General features: G+C 40.2%; 1 protein-coding gene across 2 annotated transcripts; it reads right to left on the bottom strand.

The window, feature by feature from the left end:
- Positions 1 to 464: 464 nt before the first annotated feature.
- LOC131248884 (structure-specific endonuclease subunit slx1) lies at positions 465 to 20,029 on the bottom strand. 2 transcript variants are annotated; one of them, XM_058249387.1, is made up of 3 exons: positions 19,706 to 19,983; positions 5,430 to 5,536; positions 465 to 1,816 (listed from the first exon to the last, which is right to left on the bottom strand). In XM_058249387.1, the coding sequence occupies exons 1-3, from the start codon at positions 19,807 to 19,809 to the stop codon at positions 1,611 to 1,613; spliced, it is 417 nt and encodes a 138-aa protein (XP_058105370.1). In that variant the 5' UTR covers positions 19,810 to 19,983; the 3' UTR covers positions 465 to 1,610. The 2 variants fall into 2 exon arrangements, 1 of the variants encoding a protein (XP_058105370.1); XR_009172524.1 differs by lacking the exon at positions 5,430 to 5,536 and having other exon boundaries at positions 19,706 to 20,029.
- Positions 20,030 to 23,587: the final 3,558 nt, after the last annotated feature.

Raw genomic sequence — 23,587 nt, 5'->3', positions numbered from 1 at the left:
ACACGTGTACAGTTAAAACGGGAATAGATGACTACGCACAGTGAGGAAGTAACCATCTACTTGGATGGTTTCTTTCCTCTGTGCACCCATGTGATAGATGATTACAAATAGAGAGGGAGCAGCCATCTTCTTAGATGGCATCTTTCCCGTGCGCATCCCATGCATTGCAAGAGTTTCTAATAGTAGAATAATGTATAAGAAAAAAAAAAATGATAGCAACCCTCAGAAAGTATATAAGCTAATATGAAAGTGATAGCACACCAACACACATCATATCTAATAAAACAACGAAAACAAACAAGGAACGGTGCCTAACAGTGCAATCATAAATAAGAAAAACGAGAGCAACCCTCTGATATATATCAGCAGATGTGCAAGTGATAAAACAACCCCACGCGTCGTAGCTCATAAAACAAACAAACGAAAAGAAACAAGAAACAGTGCCTAATGGTGCAATAATGAAATAAATATGAAATATGGTAGAAACCGCTAAAAATATATCAGTTAATGTGTAAACAATAGCACAGCCACTTACATCATATATCATAAAACAAGGAAAAGAAACAAGAAACAGTTCCCAGCAAATGTTCACTAGAGGTTGGAAAGACCACATTGTGCTACTACACCTTTATAATATTTTAATTCCATATTCTTCTTCTCCTTTTATTGATTATGTGATTCTTGTCTGTTATTCCGGGGGGAATGCTCATCTTGCTCACACACTTGCGGTGGGATGTTTGTCAGATCCAACCCACTGCTCAGACAGGCGAGCTCCACCATGGATGTGATCGCATTCAAAAATAGGACAGTCAGTAATCCTAACTTCAGAATTTGAGAATTGAATGTGGACCAATGATCAATGTTCTTCTTCTCTTTTCATCAGATTTCATATCTGGCTCAGGCAGACGGAAACCAGTACTACACCAGAGCTTGAGCCCAGGTCTACCCTCTAAAAGGGGCGTTCCCTACGGCCCAGTTGGGATAAAGGATTTGCAAGTCCATCAACTTGTCAAATTCATGGATTTGCATTATAATTGGATTTGGCAAATCCCAAGGTCCACTGTTTGGGAAACAAACTACACATCCATGGATTTTGGGAGTATTTATTGCAGTGGTAGAGCATTTATTGCAAAGGAATTACTTCTTTTTTTGGATAAGTAGAAGGAATTACTTTTTTGGGTTTCTAAAAGAACCTTATTTGGGGATTTGACAAGTCTTTAGCTTTTTTGGGTATTTGGATTTGCCCCAAATCTATAGATTTATAGAGGTGCGGATTTGGGAAATGCACAGATTTGGCAAATCACCAACAAAAAACAAACATGGGAGAATTGAAATCTGTGGATTTCACAAATCCTTGCCCCAAATGCTTCACCCCAAACAGCCCCTAACCAACTCCAAGTTTTAACAATGCATCTTTTTCCTCAAATCCAGTGGTTATGAGTGTTTGTCCAGCATGATTTTTGGATATCGTCATGTTGATGGTGGGGGCACGCCTGATTGTCAGCTCAGATCTTGTACACAGTTCACACATGTGGAGCAAGAAAGGTAAGCAAGGATATGTGAGAAAGATGAGCACTCATCTACATTCAAATATTGATTGTCTTCAAATATTAATCAAATGACGAATAGTCCAGTTGCCAGTCAATTTCTAAGTGGCTGCAGTCAACTGAAGCTTTGACTCTATCCAAAGCTGCTTTCCTGTGGAGTAATAGTGGGAGTGAGCTTTCAGTGTCCACCTGTTTACTTGTATCATCAGTTTTTCTTTTCCGGGTCATTGTACGAGAGAAGCTCTTCCATTTTGATTCAAAGACACAAGCTAGAAAAATAAACAAATCACAGTAAAAAATCAATCCATCAACTTTTTTTTCCTTGAATTGGCAATCTATTAACTAAACTAACTTCAAAATAAACTAAAACAGTAGAGACATGCCCTATGTGTTATTTTGCAGCTCAATCGAATGTGACAAATTGATTGGACAACACTTGCATGAAATAACTGTCTGTAAGTGTCTACATATGAGTGTAAACACTCACAAATGCTATCAAGAAACTGACTAGTGCTACTATAGTAGGAAAATTTATGTATGCAATGTTATGGATCAAATTTGTGTTTTGCAGTTGGGCTGATTAGCTGATGCAGAATGTGTTTTTGCATGTGTGAATCTTTGAATGCAAGTCAAATTGATTATTTAGTAACGAATACAATCCTAAGCTGTTGTGGCTTCTTGGGTTCCATGTAGAGCAGAAGCGTAAGAGAAGGGGAAGATAAATTACCAAGCACCCAATTGTCCCTATTGTCCAAATTTCTAAAATTATCAAAACAACGTAACAAAATCTGTTTGTCTAGAAATGCACATTATAAACATCCAAACAAATCCAAAACCCAACTTTCTAATTCTAAGACACTCCAAATCAATCTACCATTGGATTAAAACTTCCTCCTTATTTCACCAAAGAAAAGACTTTCTGCTTGAATGCTAACTTAAAATTTTATTTAAGCCAAACAAAAAGGGAAAAATAAATAAATTTACAAGGTTTGTGTGTGATTCCATTCAGACTTCCTCTGGTACCAGATTCATGCAGTCTGTAGCCTTTATATCACTATCACAGCCCAATCTTAATCCATGTTTGTAATTAAGGACGAACAATATGAACATGAAAACCCAAAAAGTTGTCTCTAAGAAATAGATTTTAGCCATGAATGTAGTAGCAACCAAAATGCATCTATACTCACCTGCTTATTTGAGCAAGAGCATCTTTAGTCAGATCCCCTTCATTTATATGTATGATTCCATAGGGACTTGGTCCGATAATTGATGCAATTTATGACTTTTAGATTGCTATGATAAGCTCAATCTTAACCCACATTATCAATCCAGGGAGAATGATATGAACACAACATTTTTAAACCTCTTTTGCCAGAAAATAAACTTTGGTGTGGATTTGGAAACAACTGCTGCTACACAATGTCCCCTTGCATTCATGTGTGCGTGTGTGTGCACGTGTGTGTGACTTCATAGAGATTGGCTGTGGTTCCAAATTGATGCAGGCTATGGATGTTAGGTCACTATGATTACCCCAATCTCAGACTGCATTCCTAATCCAGAAAGACTGACATGTAGACAATTCCTAAAACCTATTTTTGCCACACACACACACACACACTCACACACACAGAGGGAGAGAGAGAGGCACTTCAGGAGTGGATTTGGAAATAATGGTAATTCAAATACGCACTGCTTGTTTGAGCAGGGGATATTTTGAATTAGCACATTTTCATTTGCACGTTTGTGTAATTCCAACTGATACCAGATTGGTGTAGGTTATGGCTGTTATATCTCTTTGGTCAAACAAAGCTCAACTAACATTGTGGATACAAGAAGAATGATATGAACAAAAAATAAAATCCTGAAACCTATTTCAAGAACTTGAGTTCAGGCTTGGATGTGGAAACAACAGCAACATATATTCACCTGCTTATATGAGCAGGTGTGTTTCAGTTAGCCCCTTCTCATTTTTGTGTGTGTGATTCCTTCAAGACTTGATATGATAACAAAGTGATGTAGGTTATGGTTGTTAGATCAATATGAGCAGCCCATCTCAACCCGTAGTCCTCGTCCAGGAAGAATGCTAAGAACACAAAAGTCCTAAAACCTATCTCACCAAAAAATAGACTTTAGGCTTGGATCTCCAGACAATAACAAGCCACGGTTTACCACCTGCTATATTGACCACATTATTACCTTCCTATGCATTGGATAGTAATGCCCTAGCCTTAGAAACATATGAAGCAAAATAATAAATAATAAATAATTAACAATCCAAAATACCAATGCAAAAAGATGAAAATGGAGAAGCCAATAATAACTCCCCAAATATCACTCAAAAGGTACTAGCCATTTTACAATAAGAGTAATAATATGATCCATGGCAGAAGGACATCCATAGCACAGCACCAATATGCACCATGTATTGGTTGCAGACCGAGATGCCTTAAAAGCCCTTTTTCAATTTCTTTCTCTTATTTATCCCCTCTTCCCTACATTTCGACCATAGAAGAAGTTTAAAAACCCCTATTTCTACTGGATTTGGATGTATTTTGGACATCAAAATGCAAGATTTGAATAGGTTTCGGATGAATCGAAGCAGAGTAAACAATTTTGGGGGAAATCAGCAAAGGAGGTAAACCGTCACTTTATTTTTCGTTTCTTCTTTTTCATTTTGTTGGATTTGAACATAATAGGTCCTAATCAATCGAATCATGCATGACTCGTGTTCAAGGTATTCTGTATTCGTTACGATACGACTGTAAAGGCCGATACGTATAGGTAATGGCCGTGACCGTCACACGATATGGGAGTGAAGCAGGGTAGTTGGTTTTTTGGGACCGTATCAGCCGTTAGAAGGGTCGTAACAGCCGTAACGGGGCATAACGACCATTACCCTATAATGGTCGAAAAATGGCCACTTCTTTTTTCTACATAAATTTATTTTTTCCTCATTTTTTCACTTTTCTCATTCCAAAAACGTTCCTACATCATTTTACAGCAAATTTCGGCCACTCGTATTATAGTTTTTAGGATTAAAATAGTAAATTGAAGCGATTTGGGCGAATAGAAGCTCTGAGAAATATTTTTTCAAACAATTGAAAAAAGTAGTATATATGCATTTTTTTTCCAATTTCTAATTCTAATGCTTGATTGTAATGTGTAAATATTAGAGACACATAACCATGTTCATGAATTCACCAGACAACCCAATACAATACTCTCATTAAAGAGTGGACCGTTACGCTACCATAAACATGTTCCAAAAAAAAAAAATGGATACATATTTAGAATATTTACATTATTCTAGATTTTCTAGAAATTTTTTTCTAAATTTTTCAGGCAAAAAATTTTTGTGAACCGTTACGGGGGTCATAACGAACATTACACCCCTATATTGGCCGTTAAGACCGATACCCGTATTGGTAATGATGGTGACTATTACAGCCACCATTACCAATACGGAATACCTTGCTCGTGCTATTAAGGCCTATTTGGTAGATGAAACCTATGCAAATTCAATGATATGACAAATCTAGCTTTACTTGACACTAAACAAATAATGGAGGTTGAAGAGAGAATGGAGTCGATGGTTTTGTTACCATGTATAAAATGACAATAGGTTCTGTTAGAAGCAGCAAGTATCAAGACAAGGATCTATGTGTACACATCACAAAAGTGACACTGAGCTACTTGGTTAAAATGTATCTCAAGGTATTTGAAGCATAGAGTGATAAATACTTTCTCACAACATTAATGCCATTTTAATTGATTTAGGACTATTTGAAAGCATGTCCAATTTCCAGATAACTCTTCTAAAATCAAATCACCTTAAGAGAAACAAGGAAATGAAAAGTCTTGATCTTAAAACTAAATTGATACCTTCACTTCGACCCTTAAATCCATGAACAAGACATGCGCAAGCCCAAGGCCTTCCTGCTCGGGATGCTTTGGCTCCACCTTTACACTCCCCATTATGTTGTTTCAAACTACAAAAGAGTCCATCTTTCAATAAACTAAGTGATACAATTTAAGGGCTTGTTTGGATGCACACCAAATTCATGAATTTGGCAAGTTTCTAATGCCAAATTCATGAATTATGAAATTATGTGTTTGGTTGTCTTTATTGATAAATTCACTAATTGCCGAATTGGTGAAAAGGGAAAAAATCATGAACTTGAAAATTTAAATATAGAAGTTAAAATCCCTAATTAATGAAGTTGGGAAGTCAACGGCTTTTGAAGGTTAAAAGCTTGAGAATTGTTCCCTACCCACACAAAATGTCCATTTTGTAACCATTAGTTGAATGACTACTATAACGCCCTGCCTCTTCCTGTGCGTTTTCGAGCATGTGTACCCGATGTCCGATGTAAGATCCATAACTTGAGCCTACCTAAATTGTACACTTTTAGTACCTTCTCAGGTCGTTTCCGACGGGACCCAAATCAAGCGCGCAAGTACGCACCCGAGTGATCGAAACCTTGAAAATCCGAAACCTACGTCATAGCGACCGCCCCACCGCCATAAGCATGAAGGTACCTTCCGTGTGTTGATGCGATAACCCATTAGGGCAATGCGACGCAAAGAACTTAGTGTTGTACATGTGTGCGAATATATCGCATTTGTGTCACCAAAATAATATGATGATTAATGTCACTTATTCTAGAAAACATTAGGATAATTAAACTACTCTAAGTAGCCCTTAAATCCTATAATTGAGCTTCTTAATCATTCAATCTTTCCAAAAGTCCAAAGCGAATCTCCCTTTTTTCCTTAAATTAAAGAGATGTAGGACACCTCATTTCATCTAGAAGTAATTAGATGCATCATAAGCATCATTATTTGACATAAAACACTAATTAATTGATATAAGTATTGTTTAAAGCAAGGTAATAAAGTAAAAGACATCAAAGTCAAAGACACATCTCCTTAAAATAAGGAGGTGCTAGCCACATCTCCCTTACTTTTCTAGAAAAGTTACAAAATATTAATGGCACCTTTATTAAACCCCTCAAACCTAATCAAAGTAGACAAAACCTCCTTGAAACAAGGAGAGCCATCCACCTATAATATAATTTAGAAAAGTCTTCTTAATCACTTTTTCATCTATAAATATCCTTCCCTGAGTAAATTTTAGACACTTTAGTGCCCAAATTCCAGCCTTTGTTAACTTCCTTCATAGTTAAGAGAGAGAGAAAGAGAGTGGGCCCTATAGTGAGCCCCACTATTCCCTTTGTTTTAAAAAAAATTGACTCGGTAGCGCTGATGCTGAGAAGTGGGTCCTCTGGACGCAGCTTGTAGCAGGTTCAGTTGATGCATATGTTTTTTTTTTTTTTTTACTTTTATTTATTTATTTATTCATTTATTTGTGTGGTGTGTAAAGGCTAAACAACCTAGTGGGGTCTGCGATCTGAATGGTTCAGATTGCATATAAACATCACAATGAGCTCATGATTCCATAATCAGGCTGATATTCGTGTATCACCCTTATCCAGGTATCTGTGATTTTATGAACAGGTTGAATGGTTAATAAACAGCATGGTGGGGCCACAATCAGTAGTTCCCGCTGGGAGTTTAGGTTTAAACTAATCTTGTATCTTGTATTCATGTATTCATTAAATATACATAGGGTTTGGATTGCATTCAACCCAACAGTGCGGCCATAGCTAGTGGGTATCTCATCACCTCATGATCATCATCATTTATATCATAAAAACAAAAAGAATAAATGCAAAAGAGGGGGGGGTGGGGGGGCGTTTGTACTCACATAGATCAATGGTGTTGATCACCTTGGATGAGTTGGATTGCCTTGATGTGTGGCCTTGATGGATCTCTCTCTCTCTCTCTCTCTCTCTCTCTCAACTATGAAGTTAACAAATGCTAGAATTTGGGCACTAAAGTGCCCAAAGTTTACCTAGGTAAATGATATTTATAGATGAAAAAGTGATTAAGAAGACTTTTTAAAATTATATTATATGTGGAGGGCTCTCCTTATTTCAAGAAGGTTTTGCATACCTTAATTAAGGTTTAAGGGGCTTAATGACGGTGCCATTAATATTTTGTAACTTTTCTAGAAAATGGACCATGTAGGTAACACCTCCTTATTTTAAGGAGATGTGTCTCTGACTTTGATGTCTTTTATTTTATTAGCTTGCTTTAAACAATACTTAGATCAATTAATTAGTATTTTATGTCAACTAATGGTGCTTATGATGCACCTAATTACTTCTAGATGAAATGAGGTGTCCCACCTCTCCTTAATTTAAGGAAAAAGGTAGATTCTCTTTTGACTTTTGAAAAGATTAATTGATTAAGAACCTTAATCATGAGGTTTAAGGGCTGCTTAGAGCAGTTTAATTATCTTAATATTTTCTAGAATAAGTAGCATCAATCATCATGTTATTTTAGTGACACAAATGCGAGATATTCACGCACATGTACAACATTAAGTTCTTTGCGTCACACCGCCCTAACGGGTTATCGCATCGACACACGGAAGGTACCTTCACGCTCGTGGCGACGAGGCGGTCGCTATGACGTAGGTTTCAAATTTTCAAGGTTTCGATCACTAGGTTGCGTACTTGTGCACTCGATTCGGATCCCGTCGGAAATGTCAAACGACCCGTGGAAGGTACCAAAAGTGTACGGTTTAGGTAGGCTCAAGTTATGGATCTTACATTGGACATCGGGCACACACGCTCAAAAACGCACAGGAAGTGGCCGGGCGTTACAACTGCAATCATCCCTCTCAAAGTTATCTTTGAGAGATATAAGCATCAAAGTGGAACCCACGTAATTAGAGGTTCAATCAATGATTAGATTGTTATTATTTATAAACCCACGTAATATAGAAGTTCAATCAAAGAGAATGAAGAGACTGAAGTAGATTGTTATTATTTAGAACATCATGAACGCTTTGGATTTCTTTGTTTGGTTTTTATTTTAGTTTACTTCATCGCCAAGTAAGAGGTTGCGCACATGGCGCGAGTTTAGGGGTATAGGATTTTCCATATAAATAGGCACCCCTTGTAATTCTTTTGATTCATTGAAGTTGAATAAAAAATTCCTGTGTGATTTTTCTGCTCTCTGAGTTTCTGAGTTGTAGAAAATTTAAAGTGGGTGTGAAGCCCTCCCTTTTCGAAGGGCTGAGATTAAAGTAGGTGCGAAGCCCTCCCTTTTTGAAGGGTTAACTACCGTGATGCGAAGTCACGTTTATCCTCATCCACCCCTCCATCTTATTTCATCTTTCCCACAACCATCTTCGCGCCCAATCCATTTGTTTTTGCAGTTGTTCATCCCTCCACAACCAGTTTTCAGAATTCGGCCCTGCAGAAGGGCTGAAACTTCAACGGAGCACCACGCTCAGACCACAGCCCGGATCGACTTGAGATTTGGAGGTTTTGCAGAGCCAGCCTGGCCCACCAAGGCCAAGAAACCAATTTGGGAAGGCAGGCCTTCATCGCACGTGCGGCCGGCCCATCTGCACACGTGCGTCAGCCCCGGGGCACCGTCTGCACACAGGAGCTATTTCTAGGTCAGGTTTTTTCTCTTGTTTTCCTCTTTTCATCCCTAATTTTATAAACCCTAACCCTATATTACCCTAAATCCTCAATTTCTATCTCTTTTCTCACCTTAGGGTTCCTTGATTTGAAATTGGTGAATTCCTTGGATTAGGGATTGATTGTCATGCATATGTGGATGATTTCTATTTCCCTTTGAATATTGTTTGGTTCATAATTTTTATTGATCCAGCCCTAACGTGTGTAGGCTTGGACCCACATAGATTCCCCTTAATTGAATATTTGGACTTCTGTCTGGGATGTGGAATTTGTGTAATTGTTTATGAATTATGTGATCTTAAATCTGAAATCTTGCACATCATACCCTTAATTGAATATTTGAACTTTTGTGTGGGATGTGGAATTTGTGTAATTGTTTATGAATTATGTGATCTTAAATCTGAAATCTCGCACATTATATCTGAATTTCATGTCCTGCATCAAATTTGGTATCAAAGCTTAGGGTTTTTATAGGGGAATACATTACATGTTAGGGTTAGTTTGTTTACTTCATGCATCCAGTTCATCACATATAGCTGTTAGAAGTCCGTAGTCCCTGATATTAGTTGCTGAAATTTCTATTGGCAGGAAGTTAGCAATTCACATTGTTGTAACTTTCTGTTATTCCCTTATTTCGACAACTATGTTCCTAGATTTTTAGTAGCACTGCGTAGTTTCCCTCATATAGAGTCTCATAGGATCATTTAGCCCTATTTAGTTGCATATAGTCGTCATAGAAAGTCCTTAGGTGGAGTTAGCAAGTGTATTCCCACATGTGCGGGTCATGGTTTTGGCTTGCACCCTACACTAAACATGGAGCAACTGCTGAGTCATTAAATAAACTGTCCCAGCAGATCGAGTCTTTGGGTAAGCGCTGGGAACAACATATAGACCAACGCTTTGATTAATTTAACGTGCGCATTACCCAACTAAAAGCCTCCGCCGAGACAAACCCCACCATTGAGGTGGTTGTCCAATCTCAGGCAGGTGGCCAGGAGAATAGACCAATGAATGGAGTTGGCCAAGGAATCAATTATGGGCGTGCACTCGTGCACCCACCCCATGAGGGACATCAAGACCAATATTTTGAGGGATACAACATGTGCGGCCTTGTGGCTGGAGAGAGTGCACCAGAGGCTAGTGTAGAGTAACCCACTGAGGTCATTCCGGTAGTGGATGAGTTTCGTGATGTCTGTCCTGATGATCTACCGGATGAGTCTCCCCCTAGGGGGGATATAGAGCACACCAGAATATATGTAACACCCCGTATTTTTGCGTGCTCGGTTGTTACTATTATAAACCTGATTAGCAAGTTTGTATGATAATACAAATAACTTACATTATTCACCTTCATTTGATATTATCGTTGAATTTCAATAATTAAAATATCAAATTTCAAATTCAACCATTAATTTAAATTAATCGATGCCACACGTCAAGACTCATGTATTGTGGGCCACTTACAAATTAAAATAATATAATCATTCTAATCGAAGCCCGGCAGGAGGCTGATGGAATGAATAAATAGTGCTGACAGGGATACTACTCACATAGACAACTTAGATAAAAATAATAATGATACCAAAAATATTGAAAAAGGAAAAATAAATATTATAAATATGCATTAGGCCATAAAATCCATAATCCAGCCATTGATTTCTAGTTGAATGACCCCGTGGACCCTTATCACCGTTGATGATCAATTTTGGAATGATCTGACCATCGGACCAACAGAAATCTATAATTAGAGTTAAGAATTTATCTATTATAACCCACCTGATCTCTGGATAGGCCTGAACTTTGGCCTGAGGCCATGATTTGGACCTCCAAAAGGAATGAATCGGTGTGGATTCAGTGAGACTTCACTGTGAACCCCACATTTACATTGTGTGTACACGGCAAACTGTACACCCACTGTCTACCCAGCTTGGTCAAACAAGTTTTAACCAAAAACCTAATCGTATGAGGAAGTTTCCTCCTGATTTTTCTGTCGCCGTTGTTTAAACAGACAAGGGATCATTGTGGGCCACCATCATGGACTCTTGGCCAGATCCAAATCATCCACCGTGCTCCAAACGTGTGACAAATCAAAGCCCTATAAATTTCACATGTGAGAGCATGTGTGCAAGAACACAGAGGTGCGCTCGGTTTAATCAGGCGTCGTGCGTCTGTCCAATCAGGTGGACCCCTGTTGAGATTGGATGGATGATCTGAATCATTCATCTTGGGAAGCATGTGAGACTGACCAAAACCATACCCATCTTGTACGTTTCTACGCATGTACGTGCATGCGAGATCATAGATTAGCTAGCACGATCAAAACCGTTTAAAAACTTTTAAAAACACATCTAAAGCAATCTAGAACGTCCAGGAGGAGATATTTTATATGCGGAAATTCCAAAAACCCTAGTTCCTAGGGGAGAAACCGCATTTACGATATTCCTTCCCATTTTTCCAAAATCGAGCCGTCTTCCTCCCAAGCTCGAACCCACCATTCAAATGGCATCCAAGCTTCGTTCCTTCAGCCCTCTAAGCTTCCAGAGTCCCTACAGATGGACTGAAAGAGTCTAATTGACGAGTGAGGCGGTGATGGTGAAGACGCCATTAATGGCTGCCTTCTTCCCCACCAATCTTCTTCATCGGCTACACGGTGAAGTCTGAGTACAGACTCCTCTGGTTGCGAGGAGAGTGGAAAAGGAGGAGGGAAGCAGAAGGAGATAGATTGGAGAAGGAAGCTCGAAAAGAAGAAGAAGAAAGAAGAAAGAAGGAGAGGAAGAAGAATGAATGAGAGAGAGAGCTCCGTTCGTGAACCGCTGTCGAGTCAAACGGACTCGCTGCAGGCCGAGTCTGAGCCGTTCAGGAACCGGTTCGAACCTCCCCAAATTCTAGAATATTGCTAGACTTCCAGCAAGGAGTTTGGAAGAAGAAGAATGAGAGAAAGTAGGGTGATGGTTTGTTGGTTCTCCATAGGTTGTCGGGTCAAGCACTGAGTTGACTCGTCTCCATGTTTGACACTGAAATCCAGTGCCATTGCTGGTTACTGAGTTCAGAGGAGAGAGAAGGACAAGGGAAATAAAGGAAGAGAAGGAAGAAAGAGCATGAGAGAGAGGAAGAAGATCTGTGGAGAGAACTTCTCCATGCTAGCCGAGTTCCATGGATCGACTCACTAAGTCGGACAGTCTGGCAGGCTGGTTCATGACCAGCAGCTGTTAAACATAAAAATAAAAAAAATAATAAAAAAAAGAAAAGAATAATGGAAGAAAGAAGGAAAACGGTGAGTGAAAGATGCCATTCGAGTTGCTGAGTCACGAACTCACTGACTCGTTCAATCCAGGAGTCATGCGAATCCAAGCCTTGTGTTCAAAATGACTCAACCCCTAGTCAAGTTAGGAATGCCAGATTGATTGCATTGAGGTAAGTTGATCTCATGTCTCTTGTTAGTATCTTAATTACAGTAATCTAAGTTGTAGTGTGTCCTTAGCTTCATCTTGTTGAAGATTCGAATGGGACCGTGTTCAAAATCGGGCCGGTCAAACCTAGTTCACTCGAAGAGAGTTAAACTTCGTTACCCTGTGAATATTAATTCTACCTCAATTTTAGACTAATCCAATTAATCTTGATTTTCATATAAGAGATCAAACCCAACTTCCACCCTAAAGATTTTAACTATTCCTAACAGAATTAGTTGTGATGGTGAAGTTTTGTACTTGCATTCTAGTCACTCAAGAGGTCAATCCAAAATATAAGGTGAGGATTACCTTCAAGCTTTTCTACATCACGATAATTATCTTAGTTTATTTAATTCATCAATTGCTTAATTTATTATTCAGTCAAATTAATGATGAATGTTAGTTTCATTAGAGTAATCCTTTATAAATCCAACATGTTTAGATTTAAATTTAAGTAATATAGCATGCTATGGATCTCTACTATAATTTAAATTTAAATTACCACTTGTGCTTGCTGGATGGTGTTTTTAGGAAATCCTCAAACTAGTGGCCACCTGTGTAATGAATTAAATAAATTTATGTCGTAGACTGACCGCCTTGTGGATCATTTGTGCCTATGTGGCTCTTGGGAAATAATCCCTTTTTACCCCACCATTAGGTAGAATATTTAGCCCTTGCGGCTTTTATGGAATAATTGCCCCACATGGCTTTAATGAATTATTTTATATAACTTTGCAGTGTTAAGTTCCACTTTTGGACAATGGTTGGTCACTAGTTGAAGAGGTTTCCCTTAAAACATTATATTTGTTAGTCTCATGAGCCAAGGATGGTGGAATGGGACACTATGCCGAGCTGTCGGCCTATACTGGGTGACAAACCCCCCATAATGACCTTTGAGCTCTCCTAAATGGATTGTTTGAAATTGGAATAATAACGATTGAGCTAATCATGCATTTTCATGGCACAAGGCCTTTTCCAGGTAGTTAATCTACCGCAGGCGGTCTGTATGGTCTTTTCCGGGTGGCTGGTTCTCCTTGGGCGTACCTTTGAGTACTTTTCCAGGTGGCTAGTTCACCTTGGGCGACTTTTTACCAGCTGGATGTGCATCTTCAGGTCTATGAGCATGTGCATGCATCCATGCATTTAAACAAGATTATCTTGTATGATTTATTAATGAATGCGTATCTAATGAAACTTATCTGATTCCCCATGATAATCCTTGTATAATATTTGTTATATACTGTCTCTGATAACTATGTTTAATTATCTTGATGCTGCGATAAATCTTGGGGGTTATACCTCACTGTATAGCCATTGACGCTATCGAACCGTATGTAATGTGCAGGAGACATAGATGATGTACATATTGGTGTTCATGTGGATTAGGAGGAGCCAGAGGACCTTGCGACTCTCTTTCCTAATTTCATTTCATTTTAATTTGTACTATATGTTTTGTAATAAGTTAAGTCATTTATTTGTATAAGTTTTTGGGCAACCACTTGAAATCTTGGTTTTGAATATTGGACTCCCTCTTATACTGGATTTGCTTATACTCCGCTATATTATTAACTCTGATAATAAAAGAAAAAAAATGTATGTGAAATCGGCTATCTTTAAAGGTTAACACTTGGGTTCTTGGAAAACGAGTAGCGTACTCGGGTTTCGGGAACGGGGGTGTTACAACATGGGACACCATAATACCTACAGCTGAGTTTGCGTTTAATAGTTCTGTCGACAGATCCACAGGTCTCAGTCCTTATGAAGTCGTTACTGGTTATAAACCGGAGAAACCTATTGATCTTGTCCCTATGTCATTGTCCCATAGGCCTTCAGAGCCTACAGAGTCTTTTGTGCATCACATTCATTCATGACATCAAGAAATCAGGCAAAAGATCACTACTAGTAATGAACATTACAAATTTTTTGTAGACCAACATAAACGTTTCAAAGAATTCAATATTGGGGACTCTGTGATGGTCTGCATTAGGCCCGAGCGTTATCCTGCGGGGGTCGTTCGCAAGTTACACGCGCGTAGCGTTGGACCCTTTAAAATTATAAAACGAAACGGTCTCAATGCGTATGAGGTAGATCTTCCACCTTCTATGGGAATTAGTTTCACATTCAATGTGGAGGATCTAGTTGCTTTTCAGGGACCCACTGATACATTGTCCGGCCCTTCGCCCACCCATCCTAATTTTTCATATTTGCCCCTTGATCCATGGCCTCTCCCCAACTTTCTTCCCAGCCTCTACCTCTCATACCTAGACTTGACACACCCAGAGAGGAAATAGAAGATATCATGGACCATGAGATAGTTTCCACGTCAGATGGCGATTTACAGAAGTATTTGGTTAAATGGAAGTCATGCCCAGCTTCAGACAGCACGTGGCTCACTGAGGAAGAGTTTCAGAGACTTGGTCCTGACATCTTGGAGCGGTTCAGGAGTTTTATTTCACCAGTGGCAAAATCTTCACACCCGGGGAGAGTTAATGAAGAGATTGTGCACACGCACGCCCGCACGTCGTCCACACGTGCACGCACACCACCCCCCCTACGCACGTACGTATGAAGGAGGGCCCCACCGTCGATCTGGCTTGATGACGATGTTCAGGGAGGGCCTCCTAGCTAGAAGATGAAGTTTTGATTCAAAAAAGTGGGCCCGATAGTCAAGAAAAGCCCATCATGGGATCTCATGATCGTGGCCCACTAGTCGAATTGATTTCATATTTTAGGTTTTGCTTATTGTTATTATTTAGAACATCATGAACGCTTTGGATTTCTTTGTTTGGTTTTTAATTTAGTCTACTTCATCGCTAAGTAAGAGGTTGTGCACATGGCGCGAGTTTAGGGGAATAGAATTTTCCCTATAAATAGGCACCTCTTGTAGTTCTTTTGATTCATTGAAGTTGAATAAAAAATTTCTACGTATTTTTTCTTCTCTCTGAGTTTCTGAGTTATGAAAAAATTAAAGTGGGTGCAAAACCCTCCCTTTTCGAAGGGCTGAGATTAAAGTAGGTGCGAAGCCCTCCCTTTTCGAAGGGTTAACTAGTGCGAAGCCACATTTATCCCCATCCAGCCCTCCATCTAATTTCACCTTTCCCACAACCATCTTCGCGCCCAATCCGTTTGTTTTTGCAGTTGTTCATCCCTCCACAGCCAGTTTTCATAATCTGGCCCTGCAGGAAGGCTAAAACTTCGACGGAGCACCAGGCTCAGACCATAGCCCGGTCGAAGTGAGATTTGGAGGTTTTGCAGCCCCAGCCTGGTCGACCAAGGCCAAGAAGCTGATTTGGGAAGGCGGGCCTTCATCGCACGTACGGCCAGCCCATCTGCGCACGTGCGTCAGCCCCGGGGCATCGTTTACATGCAGGAGCTATTCTGGGTCAGGTTTTTTCTCTTATTTTCCTCTTTTCATCCCTAATTTTATAAACCATAACCCTAGATTGCCCTAAATCCCCAATTTCTATCTTTTTTCTCACCCTAGGATTCCTTGATTTGAAATTAGTGAATTCCTTGGATTAGGGATTGATTGTCATGCATATGTGGATGATTTCTATTTCCCTTTGAGTATTGTTTAGTTCATAATTTTTATTGATCCGGCCTTAACGTGTGTAGGCCTGGACCCACATAGATTCCCCTTAATTGAATATTTGGACTTTTGTGTGGGATGTGGAATTTGTGTAATTGTTTATGAACTATGTGATCTTAAATCTGAAATCTTGCACATCATATCTGAATTTCATGTCCTGCATCAGCTTCTATGAAAACGGAGACCAAATTGTTGCATTCCCTACCATACTTGAGCAATTGGATATGAATTCCCCTTGATTAGAGGAGATTCAATATAAGTTTGCATACTCCTATTGAAGCAGGCTATCATCGAGCCAAGCATATTTCCATAATCTAATCAGACTACCATCTCCCCTAGTATATGAGTCACCTTTCATAAAATCTTGCGAGATGCCCATCACCAACCTCCAAATAACCAAAGCTCCATACAACAAAGACGCAAAGGTAAGCCATCTACCCTATGAAGTAACATATTTGGATAAGATAATTTGATTCCAAAGATGGTTCTCCTTTAGAATGAACATCCTACATTCCCAACAATGCACGGTTCATCGTAAAAAGGTCTTCAATACACCCACCATGATCCTGTGGGGCGCATAGTATGTTCCACCCTACCAGATGAAATTTGTTCCTCTCTTCCATTCCCCTACATAAGAAGTCACTTTGGATTCTTTCAATGTAGCAAATCACGCTGATTTGGAATAGGAATAAAGACATGATCCTGCGGGGCCCTTCCCCATGCCCTTTTAGAGTCTTCAACTTGCATAAACACACTCCTAACCTGCACAGTTCTTGGTCTCCATTGCACATGACCAAACCATCTAAGTCTACTTTCCCACATATTATGACATATTGGTGTTGCTCCTACGTTCCCTCGAATGGATTCATTTCAGATTTCATCCTTCCTCATCTTTGCACTCATCCATCTCAACATCCTCATTTCAGTTACACTCATCCATGAACATGTTGTTCCTTAACTGACCAATATTCTGCCCCATAAAGCATGACTGGTCTTATAGCTATCCTGAAAATTTTCCCCTTCAGTTTGATTGGTACACAATGAACACAAAAATCTCCAAAGGCACATCTCCATTTCTTCCACTCAAAGAGTTTACACACATGGCTTTAAATAGCCATATTACAAATCCCACTTAAAGTGAAAGTAATTAAGACCAAATGGAAAATACTACTAAATTGTCTCAAACTTGCTATAATGATTAATGACTTGACTAATCAAATAGGAGAAGATTCAAATAAAATTACAACTCTATATATATATGAGCTGTGCGTGGGAGGGTTTATACACAAATGCATGTGTATATGGGTGTACAGTTTGTACAAAACCAAGATCTCTATAAGGTTTGCACATAGAAGTTTTTTAAGATCTCTAATTGACCAATTGACATGATTGACAGTGTCTGACAAACAGGTCAATTGGTTCATTGGATGGCCAATCGAATTAGGTTTTGGGTTCAATGGTCCATTCGGACCATTGACTTGGTCTGCATCTCTCATCAGACCCTTGTTCTAATTCATATTCTCTCTTCATGTGGTTCATATCTTAAATCTAGACGGTTACGTAGGCCTGATCTGTAGGTAGAAAAAACAACTGCTCAGTTTCATTGGTTTTAGTACACAAAGGAGTCCCCAAACAGAAATTGGACCAACAACGACCAAATGAACCAAACGGATGAGTCAAGGGGAGCGTATTAGTTTTTGTCCCAAGTGCAGTTGCACTTTGAAATGCTGGGCCTGATCTTCAACTACCAACACTAGACCACTTCTGGTCATCTCATAACCTCATTGGATGAAAATCACGAATTGTGATGGCTACTAGAAAATTGATTGACTTGGCTCAAACATTTGGTCAGTAAGGGATCACCATATGGTAGCATTCTCAAATGGATCATTTCAGCAAAGATGATCCATGAACCATCTCAATGATAAGGTCCATCCACAAACCATCTTCACAGCTAGGTCCATCTGATACTGGAGATATTCAGGCATAGTCCATCCAGTGATAAGGCCCACTGTAACGAAAGGTGGACACTGCTATATTGTTGTTGGGCTGGGCAAAAAAACCATCATTCTTATAATCGAGCATCATATAATACTTTTGAGGAAAGAGGAATGACAACATGTACCCGTCCATCCGAAGTGAATTGTCCATTAGGTGCAACATGCATTTCATGGGTTAGCATAAAAGAATCACCAGTTCACCACAAGCAGACCATTCTAACCATCTGATCAAGAGCTTAAAATGGCAGTCAAGATCATTTCTTTAAATCAAGTCCAATCAACAATTTGACACCTTTATTTATTGGGGTCCATCACAGATTGATAAAGTTTCAAGGCATCACTTTCATTAGGTGATTTTAACCATCCCATCCATGGCTTAGAAAGCAAATGCAATTAGAGAAAAGGCCATCTACGGATGGATATAATCATCCAATTGGTGCGATTTTTCATGGTAGCTCACAAAACTGTATGTTGGACACAATGGACAGCTAGGATTGGTCGATAGACTGTCCAAGTGTCCCAATTGAACTCTGACTCCACCATAGCAGCAGTTGAGTTGACTCCATGTGATCATTCCCCCTGAGGAATTACGGGGCCCTAATGATCAAGATGGCAACAGTGTCATAATGGACCATTCTGTAAAAGCAAAGGCCATGGTTCTCAGATCCAAAACACTCATTTGACAGGCCCTATGTGGATTGGAATACTCAAAAACAAAAGAGGTGGTTATTTGGTACTAAAGATAAACACCGTGAGTATCCATAGATCCATCATAAACATGGTAACATTAACACATCTCATTCTCGGTAATTTCCTGTCCTAGGAATTTCTTGAGAGATTTTCAGATTTTGATAGTTTTCTCATGAAATAATCGGAAAAATCTCACTGAAAATAAATCACTAAAAATATTTATATTATAAATCAATAAATATTTTAAATTTTCACATACATAGGTATAAACTGAATTACTTAACTTATAAATAATTTTTGCAGTGAAATCAATAGAATTTAGCAATGAAATCGAATAATTAATAAAAATAAAAAATGTCAAGATTGTTAAATATTGGTGTTGTAATAATCATTAGATCAATTCTCCTAGAGGAAAAGATAGCTAGAATTTAAAATTTTTGGTGATATTTGTCACTTTGAGCATAAAGAGAAAAGAAGAAAGAATACATATAGGGGCGAGTGCCAGTCCGTGGTTGGAAATTTCTGTGGAATTCTTAGCTACTAACGATCGAATGTATGGGAAAAAAAAAATCCTATATTTATATGCATTCCTCGCTACTAATGAACAAAATTGAATAAAAGAATCCTGAATTGATATGGTTCTTCCCGACTAATGATAGAATGATTGAAAAAGATTCCTATATTGATATGGATTCTTCGCTACTAACGATCGAATGAATGAAAGAATCCGATATTTCTATGGAATCTTCGCTACTAATGAACGAATGTATTAAAGAATCTTATATCGATATGGATTATTCGCTACTAATGAAGGAATGAATGAAAGAATCCTGGATTTCGAAATACGAAGAAAGAGGTTGGGGTTGATTACCGGCGAGGAAAATTGGTAGTGACGCCTACGTATGTCTTTCGTATGCGGGAAGAGACGATGAGATAAACAAGCCATGATGTAGATGTCGATGTCGTCTTCCCCATTGTTTGGGCTCATCTTCTTTCCAACGATGAGATCTGGATTTTTAGGATCTACCCAACCATTGCATCTGCGGGTTTCCATTTCTGATCATTGATCTCATTTAGGTAATATAGACCGTTGTTCTGTATTTGAGTCCTGTGTTGGAGGGGGTGAGATAGGGACGCGGATTTCGCAGGAAGTTCCTGCGCTGAGACGCTAGATGGGGCCCACCGCGATGTTTGTGAAAAAAATCCGGAAGAATGCTGTGTGGGGCCCGCCATCATGTTTTTGGGAAATGTACTCCGTTCATCCGTTTGGTGAACTCATTTTAGGAAAATTGACTAAAACCGAAGTGGATCTAAAACTAAAGTGGGCCACACGAGAGGAAAAGAAATACCTACCGTTGAAAGCTTCCTGGGCTCCACCTTGATGTTTATATGATTACCGGCGAGGAAAATTGGTAGTGACGCCTACGTATGTCTTTCGTATGCGGGAAGAGACGATGAGATAAACAAGCCATGATGTAGATGTCGATGTCGTCTTCCCCATTGTTTGGGCTCATCTTCTTTCCAACGATGAGATCTGGATTTTTAGGATCTACCCAACCATTGCATCTGCGGGTTTCCATTTCTGATCATTGATCTCATTTAGGTAATATAGACCGTTGTTCTGTATTTGAGTCCTGTGTTGGAGGGGGTGAGATAGGGACGCGGATTTCGCAGGAAGTTCCTGCGCTGAGACGCTAGATGGGGCCCACCGCGATGTTTGTGAAAAAAATCCACCCCGTCCATCCGTTTTGCGAGCTCATTTTAGGAAATGCAACCGACAATGAGGTGGATGGCAGATGTTGATGCAGAAATCCAGTTCACCCTGACCGAGCTACTGGACCACCCGAGCCTGCACAGAAAGGAGACAAAGGAGACCCTCCGATGCCGAAGTCTGGCTAGAAATCTGGGTCTAAGTAGCGTAGGTAGGGTTTCGGGTGAGATATTTTGCGTACTTGTCCCAATGGGTGGGCTCATCATTTATAATGTTCATAGGACATCGTGGCCCGTCATTATAGGCACGATCTCAGCCATTATGCAAGACATGTGTGATCAGTGATGTTGTCGGTTACACTAAGATCGTGCGCCAGGTGTTACTCCTGTCGTGCGTTACTGGAATTGATTTAGCCTTGCTAGTCGGTTGAGAATTATCCGAGCCGAGCTTACCTTTGAGCTGCCAAGGATGACCTGAGTCGAGCTCATCTACACCGAGCCTTGCGCCGAGCCTCGTCGGTTGGTTGAGCACAGCGTATCCTGACTTGGATGGGATGCGCCAAGCAGAGACTTAAGCTCAGGCATAGTTTTCTATCCAGACTGCTCATCCAGACAGCTCCTTAACTCTGATGGGCCTCTCGCCCTTTAGGGCCCGTTTGGCCGCATAGATTGGGAGGGATTGAATGGTATTAGGGTGGATGGCACAGATTTTTAAGTAATGATGATGCTGTCAGTGGATTGTCTGGAGATCCATGGGATTGCAATATCCCTGGATTGCTATATCCAATCTGTTTGGCGCGCCCGGCCAATCCTAGGATTAAACCTTCTCATCCCTTCCAATCCCTCAAACCAAACACGTCCCAGGCAAATTTGAAAGGATTAGGTTGGATGGGATGGGATTTAAAAGTAATGATGGTGTTGTCAGTGGATTGGCTTAAGATCCATGGGATTGGGATCAGATCACCAACTCTGTTTGGCATGCCAGGCCAATCCCAGGATTTGACTTTCAATCCCTTCCAATACCATCCAAGCCCTTCCAATCCGACCGGCTAAACGGGCCCTTAACGGGTTACTACCGAGCAGAAGCTCGGTATTTCATATTATTCGGAGCTTTTCTTGTGGGGTCGGATACCGGTTGTACATTACTTCCACCCGTCGTAATATTGTCGAGACGAGCCGATAGTGGTCGGACTACATTTCTCATGACAGAAACCGACTCGAGGAGTAAATGCATGGATGAGTAGTCCGTTACGCTTCTCCTAACGGTTAGTGTTGGCAGCAGGATTGAGGAGGATTCGCAGTTATGGCCTGATGCTATCGAAGCGTCGTACTCTGCAACGACAGCTTCTCGACTACAAACCTGTGGTGGATGGACGCGTGGCAAATGTCGGGAACACGTAACGTCGGGGTGAGTGGGGAGTTGCCGCATGTAAAGTAATGGGCGGGAAGACGGTTCTTCACTTACTGCATTCAATGCTATTTACTGAGGCTAATGCGCGGCTTGGGAAAACATGTTGGCCAGGCTAATCGGATATCACCACATATGAGGCGGTGCTCAGTAGGGCGGCCCTTCGTCTTCGGTAATTAAAGCATGTCATGATTGCATTCGGCCGAGCATGATATAAAATAGACTTCCTCCTCTGCTAATCCTATCATTTGTTCAAAGACATTAGTTGCAGACAGACTCTCGGAGCAGACGATTTCCAGTGAGTCTTTCCTGTTTTCTGTCTTAGTTTTCCGTTCCCTTTTGTAACGCCCTGAAAATTGAGGATCGAGTAGAAGTCCAAGTCCCGAGTTCCAACGCATCACTTATGCAACACATTTTATGATGATTAAATGTTGTCTGTATTAGTGCATAAAACATGAATAAGATTAAGCCAAATCAGCAAAACATAATCCAGGGACAGTTGTAATACGCAAGCAGAAGACTGAAACAAATATGTATAACTTTATAAACCAGTTTAGGTCCCCAAAGTATGTACACATTGCCAGGTCAATAATTACATGTATTGTTTCAAATTACAAAATGTCAAAATGTAATAGTCCACTACAAGTATAACCCTGAAGCCCCGTCGATTCAGAACGGTCTACGAGAACCCGCCTGAATACTGCATATATGAGAATGCCTCCTCATCATCCTCAAAGACCGGCTCCGCCTCGCAGGCTACGCCATCATCTGAACCTACAACAGGGTTTGGTTAGTGTTTAAGATACCGTCCCGTAACGTGGGAGTGAGTGATCAACTCAGTGGAACAATAAAGCAAAGGTTAACATGTTATCAATTCAGTCAAGCAGTAATGATAAAACAATACAATCAAACATCCCTAGAGACTCTGATTAATGCAGGAATGGTATGTATAAATGATGCATACCCTCGCCTGCACTCCCTCAGCGATCTTCATCTAACGGTCGCGCATGTCAGTCACTTCCTCGTGCTCTCTACACATCGCCAAACGGCACATGCAATGCAGTGTATGAGTATGATTTCCAAGTTCTTATTAGTCCGTTTCATACAGCAGAATTGGGAAGCTAAGGTACCTCCCTTATATCAATTTTCAAACAATGATCCATTCTAGAGTCGTCAGTCCTAGCAATTCTCATACGATGTTGCGGTTCTAGGTTGCTGCAAATGGCTCGTCACCTTATCAGTGCAGGCCTAGTTTGTACTCTTGTTGCCATGTAAGGGCTCGTCGCCTCTATGCAGTCTTAGCGTACGCTCGAGGTCACTACAAAGGGCTCGTCACCTTATCAGTGTAAGCCGACAGCTCGAATATAGTGTCTCATACCACCGTATTCGGCTCACGAGGCTGTGTTGCTCACTGGACACTACGGGGAGGCTTGTCACCCCAGCGTAGGCCAACAGCTCGACCACGGTGTCCCATACCACCATGCTCGGCTCATGAGTCTTAGCGGATCAAGGTACCAAGGTTAAAGGAGTTTTCACTGGTGAGTTTGGTACCTTAGATTCAAGCAGTAGCGTCCATACATGGTGAACATACATCGGGTCAATCGGGTTACTTGACGAGCTCGACTAGTACGAGCG

The sequence above is a fragment of the Magnolia sinica genome, chromosome 6 (genome assembly GCF_029962835.1).
Source record: "Magnolia sinica isolate HGM2019 chromosome 6, MsV1, whole genome shotgun sequence".
In the NCBI taxonomy this organism is placed as follows: domain Eukaryota; kingdom Viridiplantae; phylum Streptophyta; class Magnoliopsida; order Magnoliales; family Magnoliaceae; genus Magnolia; species Magnolia sinica.
This window is presented reverse-complemented; position numbering and strand designations above follow the sequence as displayed.

Bases quoted from the DNA above. Each gene is read 5' to 3' on its own strand.
- LOC131248884 (XM_058249387.1), bottom strand. From the start codon at position 19,809: ATGGGGAAGACGACATCGACATCTACATCATGGCTTGTTTATCTCATC. The intron at 5,537-19,705 runs GTAATCAACCCC...ACTCTTTTGTAG, and splicing joins ACTACCAATTTTCCTCGCCG to TTTGAAACAACATAATGGGG. The intron at 1,817-5,429 runs GTATCAATTTAG...TTATTTTTCTAG, and splicing joins ATTTAAGGGTCGAAGTGAAG to CTTGTGTCTTTGAATCAAAA.